Source organism: Bombina bombina, chromosome 1 (genome assembly GCF_027579735.1).
Source record: "Bombina bombina isolate aBomBom1 chromosome 1, aBomBom1.pri, whole genome shotgun sequence".
Lineage (NCBI taxonomy): Eukaryota > Metazoa > Chordata > Amphibia > Anura > Bombinatoridae > Bombina > Bombina bombina.
In genome coordinates this window covers 337,596,302-337,611,808 of record NC_069499.1, presented here as the reverse complement: position 1 = coordinate 337,611,808, position 15,507 = coordinate 337,596,302, and the positions used below count along the sequence as shown (strand labels likewise).

At 37.7% G+C, this 15,507-nt stretch overlaps 1 protein-coding gene across 2 annotated transcripts in view; it reads left to right on the top strand.

Moving 5' to 3' along the window:
• Nucleotides 1-523: 523 nt before the first annotated feature.
• The window catches only part of LOC128637710 (keratin, type I cytoskeletal 18), a 63,311-nt gene continuing 48,327 nt past the window's right edge, over nt 524-15,507 (top strand). For both annotated transcript variants that reach the window (XM_053689803.1, XM_053689804.1), the window contains exons 1-2: nt 524-1,473; nt 15,256-15,338. In XM_053689803.1, the coding sequence (XP_053545778.1) occupies nt 1,087-1,473; nt 15,256-15,338 (470 nt within the window). In that variant the 5' untranslated portion in view covers nt 524-1,086. The remainder of the gene's footprint in view (nt 1,474-15,255; nt 15,339-15,507) is intronic.

Below are 15,507 nucleotides of genomic sequence, written 5' to 3'. Positions count from 1 at the left end.
TGCAATACACAGACATACTAATGCAATACACAGACATACTAGCAATACACAGACATACTAGCAATACACAGACATACTACTGCAATACACAGACATACTACTGCAATACACAGACATACTACTGCAATACACAGACATACTACTGCAATACACAGACATACTACTGCAATACACAGACATACTGATACAATACACAGACATACTGCTATATGTTAGTTTTGATTCTTGTAACATATAGAAATAAAAACACTTTTCAGAAACTCAGTGTGTGCTCCAAATTACAGTAATGTCAATCAATTGCAGGAGTAAAGGCAGATATTCAGCTAAACATTTACAATCTTGTTTTGAATAGGATGAAGGCTGCAGGTGATCAGGTTAGTAACCAAGCACTTGTGAGTTTAGCTGAACTGTATACAGAGGGTGGGTTCACAGTACACACCCTCCAGCCAACCCATGGAGGTGGAACTTATGTATATTAGAGTGAGAAGCTGGTGCGTATACCTAAACACTACACACAGTTCACTCCCAAACACTGTCAGACAGGGCACCCTCCAGCACTCACCTACAATCAGCACAAACCTCACTTGTGCACCTTAGACACCTGGTTATAACTCACCTAAGCAATACTAGACAAACCTCACTTGTGCACCTTAGACACCTGGTTATAACTCACCTAAGCAATACTAGACAAACCTCACTTGTGCACCTTAGACACCTGGTTATAACTCACCTAAGCAATACTAAACAAACCTCACTTGTGCACCTTAGACACCTGGTTATAACTCACCTAAGCAATACTAGACAGCAAGGCTTTGTTAGCATATTGCAGCATTTCATATTAGATCACCTGGGCACCTGACATTAAGCACTCAGCAGCTTAACTGTGCATATCGCCCACAGATAGTGGTAGCTCACCATTGTTTACAGTCAAACCTATATTTCATACACAGTACACAGAGTTACCTTAGCATCTGATATAGTTGATCACATATTTACTGTTCATCACCAGCATATATATGCACATACATACTCTGTAGCTTTCACCTGTATCTCTCTTAAGCCATAGCAGTCAACCTACATACCAACATGTCCTTCCATATGTCTTCAGGCTCCCAGGGTTCATGGCGGAGCAGTTCATCCAGCCTATCTGGGGCTCCTGACTTTCGGCTGTCTCCTTCACGTCTTCAGTCTCTGCGCTCTGGGATGGACCTGTCACTACCAGCTCTGCGTTCTGGGTTGGAGTCAACTTCACCTTCGTTACGCTCTGGTATAGAGTCTATGCTGCAGAATAACCATCAGGAGTCCATGCAGGAGCTGAATGAGCGCCTGGCTGGTTACCTGCAGAGGGTAAGGGGTCTTGAGGAAGAAAACCGTAAGCTTCAGGAGGAGATTGATGAGATCACTACAAAGAAGACCCAAGTACAGAGAGACTGGGAGTCATATACAGAACCCCTTCAAGGCCTGCGCAAACAGGTAAGACCCACATTAGAGACATGAGAGTCTGTAGGGTTATGGATGCCACACTCTGCTCTATACACCTTATGTGAGAGCTTCAGGTTCTCACCCAATGTGTGATACTGACTAATTTGTATAGTCAGTTTGGGATTTCTATTTATCTGTGAGCTCCATGCCCCAAGGGAAGTATTAAGTAAGTTATTATTATAATCTTGAGTCCTCCATACACAACCCTTGTTTTCCTTATCTGTTTATCCCATGCATGATCTCAATAAACCCATAGACCTTATATGCCTTCAATTTTACAGTACATATTTGTGTGATGTTAATAGTTTTAGAGAGCTAGAGTATTGGGCAAGTAAATGTCATGTGACTCCTTTATATCATCTGTAGTATGGTATTGTCATGTATTTGATTTCACTGCAGGAATTTTTAACTTCACTCTTTAATCCCCTTTGGTAAATAGCACCATGATTCCGGTAGATGTAATACTCCTTGTGGCTTATATCACTTTAGAATAGTTCTTCACCCTGTTACCTAAGATTTTGGTATTAACATCATATGCCCTGCCACTTTTAGCAATATCATGCAAGTCGTCCATGTTTAGCTATTAAATGAAGTAACCATAAAGGCTATTTTGTTCTATTAAAGGGACAGGAAACCCCACATTTTCTTTCATGTTTGGATATAACATACAATTTAAAACAACTTTCCAATGTACATCTATTATCAAATTTGCTTCATTCTCTTGTTATACTTGGCTGAAGGAACAGTATTGTACTACTGGCAACTAACTGAACACATCTAGCTAGCCAATCACAAGAGACAAATGTGTGCAGGCGCCAATCAGAAGCTAGCTCACACTAGTGTCGGACATGTGCATGTTATTTTTCAACAAGGGATACCAAGAGAATGAAGCACATTTTGAAAATATAAGTGAATTTAAAAGTGTCTTAAAATTGCATGCTCTCTCTGAATCATGCAAGATTCATTTTGTCTTTCCTATCCCTTTAATAACAATACATTCTGAACAAAGGAGAGAACGTAGAAAGAAAACAGTGATTAGGAACATTAAATATACTTTAAAGTAAAAATTGAATAAGCATGGTTCAGATTTTATAACTTCAACTATCAAATTTACGTTGAAAAGCAATAGATAGATAGATAGATAGATAGAATGCATTACTAGGAGCAAGCTGGTGATTGGTGGCTACACACGTCTGTTGTCATTGGCTCACCAGATGTGTCCAGCTTGTCCCAGTAGTGCATTGCTGCTCTGGAGCTGACGTATGTGTTTAACCCCTTTGCAAACAAACACATTAAAGCATATTTTTTTAGCACTGTTATGTCCCTCTAAAGAAAAAACAACTGGAAGCAAACATAACAAATACAGTTTTATTTACTTTTATTTTATTTATTACATATCCAGCGCTACAGAATATGTTGGCGCTTTAGAAATATATTAATAATAATAATTTAAAGCTTTGTGAAAATAGATAATTTTTTATTGTTTTTAAGAAATGTTCAAACGCATGTAGAAACCCAAAATGTTTATTTCATGATTCAGATAGAGCATGCAATGTTAAGCAACTTTTCAATTTACTTCTATTATCGCATCTTTTTTTATTCTCTTGGTATCCTTTGTTGAAAATCAGAGAGGTAAGCTCAGGAGCGTGCATGTGTCTGCAGCACTATGCGGTAACCGTTTTGCTACAATGTTATATATTTGCAAGACCACTAGATGGCAGTGCTCCAGACGTGCTAGCCACTGACTTAGGTATCTCTTCAACAAACAATACCATGAGAGTAAAGCAAGTTTGATAATAGAAGTAAATTGGAATCTTTTTAAAAATGTAATTCTGTGTCTGAATAACAAAATAAAAATGTCCCTTTAATTGGAAAAGCATATTTTAAAAGTCCATTATCTGAGAAACGCCTCTGCATGCACCGATTAAAGACTTAACACTAACAGTGGCTTATACCTGAACGGTATGAAGGATTCTAACTGGCACTCCCAGGATGATCATTGGTTTACTAGAAAATAAGGGCCAGATTATGAGTGGGGCGCAAACTTATGTGCACAATCGATATCGTCTTTTCATGAAAGTAAACGTGATCGCTTGACCAGAATTCAAGTAAACGCTTGTTGGGTTAGTGCATACTCAGAGCTGTGGTTAGCTGTTTCGCGAAAAAGGCTCATAAAACATAAAAAATACATTACAAAAGTACAGTTAAACTCATAACACCATCTAATAATAATTATTAAAAGAAAATATTGTGCAAAAAAGTTATGAATGCTCAAAGATATGAGGTCTCAAGTGTTAGAAAAAAAAAAGGCAGACAAAGGGCTTTAACATTAAGATCTCTTCATGTCGGGTTAGAGCCCTTGAAAACATGCAATCGGGTTAGCGCGCAAGTAGGGTGTTAGGTTGTTTTTCTTTTTTTTGCTCCATTGACTTCTATAGGGAATACGTTATCTCTCGCAATATTCTAATTGTGCTAGAAATAAGCAGTTTGCGCGCGTCCGGTTAGCATGAGCGTGATAACTTTGTAATTTCAACTTGTAATACAAGCGTAACCCGACGCGCACAAACAGATTATTTCTAGCACAATTAGCACTCTAGTGAAAGTGCTAAATAGCGTAATCTGGCCCTAAATGTGAAACAAAGTCTTCAATACTAACAATGGCAAAAAACAATTATTAATCTCATTATACCTTCCATGAAAGATTTTATTTTAAGGACTATGTTAATTGAATTGGTTAAAGGGCCATTATAGTAAAAAAAAGAATACAGTCTCTAATTCATTAGAGCATGTAATTTTAAGACTAGCAAACCTCTTGGGAAATGTAGAACGCTGCTAGTCCCGAGTAGAAACTGCCACTGATCCAATTAGCAGCACTAATTACACGACAAAGCTCTTCGACTACTGCTGCTGATTACACTGCAGTGCTTTGTTGGTCCTGAGCGGTACTTTTACTATGTGTTTAACCCTTTTGCAGGTTTAAACAATTATATAGGTGCACTTTTGCCAGTCTTAAAATGACATGCTCTAACGAATTAGAGATATATTAGAGACTTTACTGGCCCTTTAAGGATACTGTGCCCTTGCACTGCATAAGCTCATATTTGAATGTAATTTGTATTTGCTGCAATATCTCTCATGTTGCTTGTAGGTGTATTAACCACATCAGGAATAAATGATGTACGTTTCAACTGGTTCCAAAGAGTATTGTAGTTAAGAATATTAAGTAATAGATGTTTGCACAGATTTCTGGAATCTTTCCATATCTCCCTGTCATTCATTTTACTTAGGCCTAGACAATGTGGGGCTTTATAATGTGATGAGTGACATCTTATTAGTTTTTTTGTGAATTCCCTATGGCCTCTAGGGAGAGAGGGGGGGATTGGGATTGGTCCCAGATGACCTATTGATAGAGACCTAAGTGTTAACAATAGGTAGTGCCTTATGCCAAATAGTGCAACTGCTGAAAAAGCAGTTGCGAAACGCGCATCAGGCGTTCACACTGCTCCTCTCCTACCGTCCGGTTGTTTTAGCTCTAATTGTTGGCCTCTTTTAGGCACTTTATCCTCAACTTTAAACCTTAGAATTTAAAACTTTTGCTTATTTAACTTAACAAATATTAGCCTGTAATGTTACTGACTTAGGCTGCTTTCAGCCCGACCCTGTTGGAGCGATATGCTCATATTTAGGCTATTGTTATTGTTAAATCCTTGTGGTACCATTCAATTCTGGAAGCTATTCCGTTACAATTCTACTAGTGCTTGCTTGCCTGAGCGATAGCATAAAAACACTTTATTGATTTAGACTATGTTTAGTCTCATTTTAGTGAAACGGATAAATATAGGCTAACCGCTTCTTACAAGCTTTCATTAGCTTAGACCAATTTTGGAATTAATATAACCAGAGTCATATATTCCCTTATATTAACCCACATATTTCCAAATTCGGGGGAATACCCTATAATATAAATAATGGAAAATTAGGGTTATTGGGGAGTCTCTAAATGGAATAGCTTAATATAAATATATCCTCTGTTACCCACAGTAAAAACACCTTGAACACATATATTTATATATTACTGTGTGGTAATCCACATACAAGTGGTTCTGATAAGTACAACATTCCAATAATCACACAGACAGTCAATGTGTGATAAGGAAGTTTTTGAATAGATAAGAACAAAGTGATATATTTACTAACATCACTGACGATATTGGTACTCACAATATATGTTCGAGTGTATAATTGAGGATATTCACATATTATTGTTTAAGCTATCCACCGGACTCTGTGATACAGACTGATCACTGTATCACACTGGAGAGGAGCTTTTGCGTACCGAGTATCACTCGGACACATTTTTATTTATTTGGTTGTTGTTTTATTCTCACTGGTGGAAAATTCCACTCTTTTTTAATATAATTGATATAAAAGTTAAGTTTTAACAAATACACGACACACCACACTACCTACAGTATTGGTTTTGACCCCCAACAAGTGTGCCCAATATGCTTTACTTTTTCTGTCCTTCTCTTTATTAAACATCTTATTAGTTTTGGAGACATAAAACTCCTAACTGTTTTTCAGTTTTAAATAGAAGCACTTTGCAATACACTTGTATTAGCAAAAATGATTCTAGTAAATATTATGAATGTATCATTGGTAGCTTTTACTGTGCACTGAACAGATTTACATATGCCCCACGTAGCTACATTCAAATACAGTGCCTACTCAGAGACCATGTATTATGTAGCTGATGACTTAGTTTGTGAAATTACTAGCAAATAAATGCTGGCAACGGGTCTCTGAGCAGGCGAGGTATTTAAATAAGGGTGCTAAAACTGGTTAAAGACAGTGGGTGGTAATATAGGTAGGGCTCATAATTTACTTCTTCCAGCTTTTCTTACATAACCCCTTTCTTTCTCACTCAAGGGTTCTTTAGTCTAGTGTGACACAACAAAGAAAAGTTCAGTACATGCATACAAAAAGTACACATATTGGCCTGGAATGCACTAACAGGTGTTGTTCCAGAAGATGGGAAAATTACTAATAATATAGTAATAAAGTCCTTCTTCATAAAAATGGTAGTAGGGAAGATTCTGCTAACTCGGTCGGTCTGACCTGAACTGCAGGGATGTTAATGGAAACTCTTTTAAAGGGAAGACTTGTGTCTTACCTTCAGACAAACAACTTAGAAGAGAAATGTCAGCAAGGTTTTACTAGACTTGTGCATTCAGATCCTTTGTTAGTAAGCGCTATTTGGCTCTTTTCAGAGCCGGATTAATTTTTGTGCAAGATCAACATGTTAAGATCTGGATTGGCACAGATCTTAACGTGGTGATCATGCACCAGAATCATTCCAAGCTGAATAGCGATTACTTCTGCATTCGGATACTAATGAATGATCAAAATGCACAAGTCTAGGTTTTACTGCTGGAAGATCATGTCAGACTAAACTAATTGATTTCTTTGACCATGTAACTAAATTAATAAACCAGGGAGGAGAAGTAAATGTAGCAAATCTAGACTTTAGCAGAACATTTAACACTGTCCCACACAACAAACTTATTCACAAAGTGTATTACCTTGGAGTAGATGCTAAGATTAAAGTGATGATAAACTATGTGTAGCCAAAAGCTTTAAAGGGCCACTGTAAGTAAATATTTTCTATGCCTGTTACTAACTAACTACCCCAAATACGCTTTTTATCAATAGCATTTCATAAACATATCTCTACCGTATATCAGAAATCTTGTCTGCAAATTTAATTGTTTTCCAAACCCACTCCGTGGGTATCCTTTGCTCTGTACCAATCCGTTTATAATACCTAGGTTTCAAAATGGCGCTTTAAACACAAAGTTATTGGTTTAAGTATTTTGAACATGCAGTGCTGAAAATAGTGGGCAGGATAACGTGACATCATCGGCGAATAAAAGATAACTTTTAGAGCGTTATGAAACTTCGTTTTGGAGAAAATATAGGTCAGTAGGTTTTAATTAATGTTTATTAACTTTAATATGATAGTTGTTTAGCTTAAAAATTATAACAGAAAGTAATCCTTTAACTATAATCTATGTGTTCTAATTATAATATGATCCAATTTTCTTCTAATCATGTATATGTAAAATAACTTACAAATACAGTTTTTACATCAAGCTGAGCTTCCCCCGGTTTTAATAATAAATCATTCTGTGCAACATCCAATCAGCAAGCTTGTCATTCGATAGGCTTACTTCTAGATCAGCGTTATACCCATGTGCAATATATCACACTTGAACCCATACCCCCCAACTGTCCCGATTTTCGCGGGACAGTCCCGATTTTAGGGGTCTATCCCCCTGTCCCGGGTTGCTAGCCATCTGTCCCAATTTTTTTTTTTAATTCTATTGGGCCCATACTCAGAAGCAGCTGGCTTTGCTCTTACAGGGTTAGATACCTGTTAGATTCCCTGTGGAAAAGGAATGGTGTGTGGGTTAAGCAGGATTAAGAAGGCTGTATACACTCTGACCACGGGTAATGGTGACCTCTCTAACCTACCTCTGGTAATGATGATGTCTAACCCCTGGTGCTAATACTAGTATGCCTTCAGTTTTATACAATGAGCAATGCTAATACCAGGGTAACTAACAGTGGCAGCCGCAGACTGCCAGCTAATGTGCTTGCCAACCCCAGGACCCCATACAATGAATTGCAGATACCCATATGTGATGTAGTGTGTGTGTCTATCTGTATCCATAACTGTGTGTGTGTATCTGTATGTATAAGTTTATGCTATGTAGTGTGTGTGTCTGCATGTATACATGTAAGCTATGTAGTGTGTGTATGTGTATCTGCATGTATAAGTGCATACTATGTACTGTCTGTGTATCTGCATGTATAAGTGTATGCTATGTAATGTGTGTGTGTGTGTGTATCTGCATGTATAAGTGTATACTATGTAGTGTGTGTGTTTCTGCCTGTATAAGTGTATGCTACGTAGTGTGTGTTTGTCTGAATGTATAAGTGTATACTATGTAGTGTCTGTGTATCTGCATGTATAAGTGTATGCTATGTAATGTGTGTGTGTGTGTATCTGCATGTATAAGTGTAAACTATGTAGTGTGTGTGTTTCTGCCTGTATAAGTGTATGCTACGTAGTGTGTGTTTGTCTGCATGTATAAGTGTATACTATGTAGTGTCTGTGTATCTGCATGTATAAGTGTATGCTATGTAATGTGTGTGTGTATCTGCATGTATAAGTGTATACTATGTAGTGTGTGTGTTTCTGCCTGTATAAGTGTATGCTATGTAGTGTGTGTGTATCTGCATGTGTAAGTGTATGCTATGTAGTGTGTGTGTATCTGCATGTGTAAGTGTATGCTATGTAGTGTGCTACTGTGCATTTTTGCTGACTTTAAAGGCCAGAATCTAGAATATTAATGGGGAATGCAGAGAGCAGTTTTAAAGAATTTATTATTAAATGTACAATTAAGATAAAAAATATTTAGCAATGTCTTTGCAAAGGCTAATTAAATACATAGCTCACATAGCCATACCAGTGGTTTGAGCTTGTGTTTGATTTGTTGCCTAAGTATATTAAAATATATGACTTTATTTAGAATTTTATTTATATTACTTTGGTCTTATGATTTTTTTAAGCCCCGCCCACCATATTTAAAAAAAATTGCTGTGGGGGGGGGGTGTCCCTCTTTTGAATTTTGAAATGTTGGGAGGTATACACTTCTCCCAACACGCTCCTCCAATCGGAAGCATTGCAAAATGGCATAGAATTTGCACGTGCATGTTAATGTTGCGCATGTGTGGGGGCATACTTTACACTGTCATGCCAAAGTAAACAATGAATCGTTCGTTCTAGAGTGATTTATTGTTTACTTGGATCAGTGCCAGTAAGTGTCTCATAATGTTATTTTATAATAATAAATGTATAGCACTTTTGAATTACTTATTAATATTTAATTGAACTGGAATATACATGTAAACATATGCTATGTTAAAAATAGGTAATTATGGACTATATAAAATGTTATTTTTAAAAAAGGTATAAACAGTAATGCAGATATGATTGTTACTTTATTTTATATGTGTGCATTACTGTATATGTATTGGCATATCATATGTCATCTAGAGCCTTGCGCATGCGCTATTAGAGAGCTGTGTCGGGAGCGTGGAGAGGCTCTGACGTGTAGAGCGGGTGGGACCACTATGCACATTACTTCGGTGCTTGAAGTTAAATTTTGTGGGGAGGAGCTAAGACGCGATATACAATCATTAGAAAGGTATAAATATAAAACTAAAGTAACTAAAAAAAACAATTGTTGATGCGGTTTACATATTAGATGTATGAATAGTGTAATTACACAATTGTACAAGTGCAGTGTTTACCATAACTTTAAGTGGTTACAATGGGTTTAAGCATAGAAGGCAGAGGGTTTCAATTAATGGAGTACATTGAAATGAGGGGTCAGTTACTAGTGGTGTTCCCCAATGGTCAGTTCTTGGGCCTGTTTTGTTTAAAGGGACAGTCTACACCAGAATTTTTATTGTTTTAAAAGATAGATAATCCCTTTATTACTTCTATATTATTTCCCAGTTTTGCATAACCAACACAGTTATATTAATATACTTTTAACCTCTGTGATTTTCTTGTATCTAAGCCTCTGCAAACTGCCCCTTTTTTCAGTTCTTTTGACAGACTTGCAGTCTAGCCAATCAGTGCCTGCTCCCAGATAACTTCTCGTGCACGAGCACAGTGTTATCTATATGAAATACGTGAACTAACACCCTCTAGTGGTGAAAAACTGTTAAAATACAATCTGAAAGAGGTGGGCTTCAAGGTCTAAGAAATTAGCATATGAACCTCCTAGGTTAAGCTTTCAACTAAGAATACCAAGAGAACAAAGCAAAATTGGTGATAGAACTAAATTGGAAAATTGTTTAAAATTACATGCTCTATCTGAATCATGAAAGTTTATTTTGGCCTAGACTGTCCCTTTAACATAGAAACATAGATATTGACAGCAGATAAGAGCCATAGGCTCAGCAAGTCTGCCCGATATTACCTAAAAGTATAAACTTATCTAGTTCGTAGGATAGCCTTATGCTTGTCCCAGGCATTTTTAAAGTCCCCGACAGTGTTTGTCATCACTACCCCTTGAGGAAGTTTATTCCATAAATCAATCACTCTTTCTGTAAAGTGCTTCCTCAAATTACTCCTGAATCTACTACTCATCAGCTTGAGATCATGATCAGTTTTACTAAACCCTTTAATTTACTTGAAAGTTGCTATCATATCACCTCTTTCCCTTCTCTCCTCTAAGCTATACATATTTAGGTCATTGAGCCTATCCTGGTAAGTTTTATTTTTTAGACCATGTACCATTTTGGTAGCCCTCCTTTGCACAGATTTAAGTTTGTTAATATCCTTCTGAGGATATGGCCTCCAGAACTGCACACAATACTCAAGATGAGGCCTAACTAATGATCTATAAAGTGGAATAAGAGCCTTACTAATTCTGCTGCATGTTCATCAGTGATATTGGAAGTGGGTTCCAGGGGAAGGTTTGCTTGTTTGCTGATGATACCTTCAAATATATGAAAAGACTTAAAGGGACATTTCGGTCAAAATTTTAATGCACATAGATTAATTAAATCTTTTAATAAAAAAATATTTGCAATATACATCTACTGGCAAAAATGCTTCTGGTAAAAGTTATCACTGTTTTAGTGTTAACATTTTATCTCTGTAGGTGCATGTGAAGCATGGCTAGATATTCTCAGTGCACCAGCATGTTAATTACTGCAGCTGCTCTGAGCACCAGTGGGGCTTGTATCATATTAGCAATTACCAAATTGAGTCATTACCAGATGTACAAGCACCTTAGGCTCTCTGAGCAAGTGCTGTGTTTAAAATGTTGGCGCACTTTTGAAACAGCTATAGCTTTTATTAGAAGCATTTTTGCTAATACATGTATGTTACAAAAATGCTTCCATTCGGGGGGGGGGTCTTGGAACCGAATGGTCCCACATTACTATGGCTCTGCAAAGACCCTGTCTTTATTCTCTACACTGACCACTTAAATGACCAAATATTGCTCTAAAAGGAAAGCAGGAATCATGGAAACTAACAGCCTGTGTATCCAGACGATACTATACTCTCTGCTAGCGAGACATTTTGTACAGATGCCACTCTGTGGCGGTCATCTTGCCGCCCTCGTGGCGCATCTTCACCTTAATAATCTATGCTCCTATAGGTACTGCCTGTCCGGATCCTTGGGACAAATGAGAAGAGATACTATTCTACCTACCTAGTCCCGTGCCTTGGCAGAATATTGATTCAGGAGATGCTAAACCACCCTCTATACCTACCACCATGGAAGAGCTGCATAGCATGGTGAACGCAGCGTTGTGGAACTTTAAGAGAGAGCTTTTTTCCTTATTAACAGATCTTGTTTCCCCTATACCACTCTCCCAACGCAAAACGACTGACCCAGGCAGCAGTACTCGCCTGCACTGATGTTAACTTGTCGGAGGCTGATTCACAATGCAACGTATCGCGCAGCAAACAACACCAAAGCAGCGATGTAATGGCTACCGGGCGCAGAGTCCTGTTTAAGTCGGATGAAGCTCTGTCACCCTGGAGAGATGAGACACCACCAGAGGCATATACCCTTGGAGCGGCAGAAGACAGAGACCTAAAGAGAGATCTCCCTACAACAACTAGCCAGTCTCTAGGAGGTGCTCCTGGCGGGATTCAAATGGAAGATATAGTCCTGGAGAGCGGGTTGATGCCCTTTTCAAATGCAGCACATATGTCCTATGCAGCACAACAAATTTGCTGCGCTCCTCTGTACAAGCGAGACTGTTCGGAGAATGTTGCATGGAATGTGCGGGTAGTCGGAGTGGGATAAGCTCCCTGATTAGAGTAATGCACAGCTATATATTAAATGAGCAATTATGAAACTGATCCCTGCTAGATAGAAAGGTTTCCACCGTAGTATACTATGCTGTTACTTTCCCTTTGGTTACATTAATATATTTAGTTCTATATAGAAGAATAGTTTAGCTTTTATATAAAAATTGTTCTATGGATTTTCATTGTTGAGGGAAGACTGTTTGAATTAAATGTGCGGAGGCAGTTCTATAGGATTTACCAATCTAGATGATAGGTGCTCTTTGGAAGCTCCCTGAATATATTATATACTCATATATAATTTTACACTATATCTGTTTACATGATATTTAATGAGGGTCTTATCTGTGTTTATATTACATTTAGCAGGATAGATATTTATATGGAAATATTGCTAATAAAGGTTAGGTACTCTCCTGCATAAGTAGCTATGAATTAAATTCGATGCGAGTATATGCATCACAGTTCCTATATCCACTTTACTCCCTAGATGTACTCATTTACATATATACCCTATATACCATAAGGAGATAACATATCACGCAACATAGCTCCCTAGCTACTCCCTTCACTATAGTCCTATATGTCAGATATTGAAAAAAGTACAGTCCATAATATTGCTAGTTTTTATCTCTCTTCCCATACATACCCCAACACATGACCTACTTGAGTACAGGAGAGGTTATAGATAACAGAGCATCCACTGACAAAGTAATACAGGAGCTAACAATCCTACATACGCAGAATTATTTCCATACTTGATAGCTACTCCCATGGAATATAGCCCTGTGATCTTGGCTATGAATGTAGCTGATAGATGTTGTATAGTTTTGAACTGGAATGTATCTGAACCTGAACTCTAGCGACGATGGAACCTGCTGGCACATATTCACCTGAGATATAGAGGCCGAATTATCAAGCTCTGAACGGAGCTTGATGCCCCTGGTTTCCGGCGAGCCTGAAACACAAGTTATGAAGCAGCGGTCTAAAGACATAACTTTTCCGCCTGCTCTGGGGCGGCGGACAGAAATCAACCCGATCGAATGCGATCAGGTTGATTGACACCCCATGCTAGCGGCCAATTGGCTGCGATTCTGCAGGGGCGGTATTGCATAAGCAGTTCTGGTGAACTGCTTCAATGTGCAGCAGACATGATATGCAACACAGTATCATGTTCGCTCGCACTTTGATAAATATGCCCCATACACTATACTTCAGTTTATACCATATTTAGCAATGTCACCTCCCATACTACTATTTTATCATCCTTGACCCCCCCCCCAGATGCTGCTTACCAGGTAAGCATAGGAAAATGCATCCTACTAAAATATTACTTCTAATTGTTTCCCCCGATACCCCTATTAGTTCAATACAATGCCTTAAGGGTCCATGAGAGGCCCTCGCCCACGACTTGTGGACTGTGTGTCACTAGCCGCTTATTTATTTGCGAAGGGGATATATTGTTTTATAAAGTGTTTATCAAAAAATTGAGGAACTATTGTATGAGGTCAATTATGTTGCATAGATTGTCTTGTCTTGGGACATTCCTATACTGTAGATTATTATATTATTATACTACAACTCTTGTAGAATGCCATATCTTGTACCACATGTGCTGTTTTACAACATCTGTACATTCGGATGCATGATAAGTTGGAATATTACTTGTCTGTATTTTCTCAATTCCTCAATAAAAAATTTATTTAAAAAAAATAAAAATGCTTCCATTCAAAACTGAAATGCATCCATGTGGAATTCAATTTTGGCTGGAATGTTCCTTTAAAGTGGAACCTGAAAGCATTTTCCACAAAAAAGAATACCAAAACAAGGGGTCACAATCTTACATTAGCAGATTTAGGGGAAATATGAAGAAGCATTTTATTTTACAGAATGGGTGGTGGATTCATGGAATAAACTTCCAATAGAAATGGTAAACACAAGGACAGTAAAAGAATAAAAAAATCCTGGGATACGCATAAAGCTATCCTAACAAAGTATAATATGCATTATGGGTAAACTTGATGGGTCTTCAAATTCTTTCACTTTAAGCACATACATACATAAAATGTCTGGGGGCTATATTCAGAATCAGTCTAACCAGACTCTCCAGTCTCACAAATAAACATTCCTTAAATTAATGGAGATAAGGGAGCTTTAGTGGCGAGGCTGTTAGTGAATCTAGTCTACTGACTAGCACAAATCAATAAGTACATGGTTAACATCATACAGTACACACAATCACCCACTGACTGCCAGGGCAAAGTCAGGTAATCACTGAATAGAACAAAGCAAACAAGTATCCATTTACCAGCATGCAAATATACATTAGTAAATACTGCTCAGAGAGTTATGACCGTCATGCACTGTTAACCCTTTAGGGATGTTAATTTAAAATCATGGGTAAAAAGACTTATGTTTTACAGAGACTCCTCTTAAAGGGACATGGAAGAAAATAATTCAACTTCATGTTTCAGACAGAGCAGCAATATTAAGAGACTTTTTAATTTACTTCTAAAATCATATTTAATGCCTTCTTTTGGTATCTTTTGAAGACAAGCATAACTAGCTAGGCTCAGGAGCAGCAGTGCACTACTGGGAGCTAGATGGTGATTAGTTGCTATACACATATGCATCTTCTCATTGTCTCACAAGAGGTGTTCAGCTACCTCCCAGTAGTGCATTGCTGCCCTGTAGCTATGTGTTTAACCCTTATTCGAGTTGTATGTGAGCAATAGTGCAATAATAAAATGATCTAATACATGAGAGCATTTTTCTTCTTGCACATTTATGCCCCTTTAAACACACTTAATGAAAGTTATCTTCTGCTTATTTCCTGCGGACTTATTTCAATCCGCTGCTTCTTCTAGGTAGAAGACTTGAACATGGACAACGCTAAACTTCTCCTGCAGATTGACAATGCCAGACTGGCTGCTGATGACTTCAAAGTCAAGTACGTAGTCATGTGAGGAATTAGATAAGGGAAGTAAAAGCCATATTTATCATCAGGCCAGGGATTTAAATAAGTGTTTAACAACTGAAAAATGGGAAAAAAGGGGTTTTATTGTAATAATCAGTGCATGAGCTACTCCATCCTGTAATGAGAGTTACTCAGAATGTGT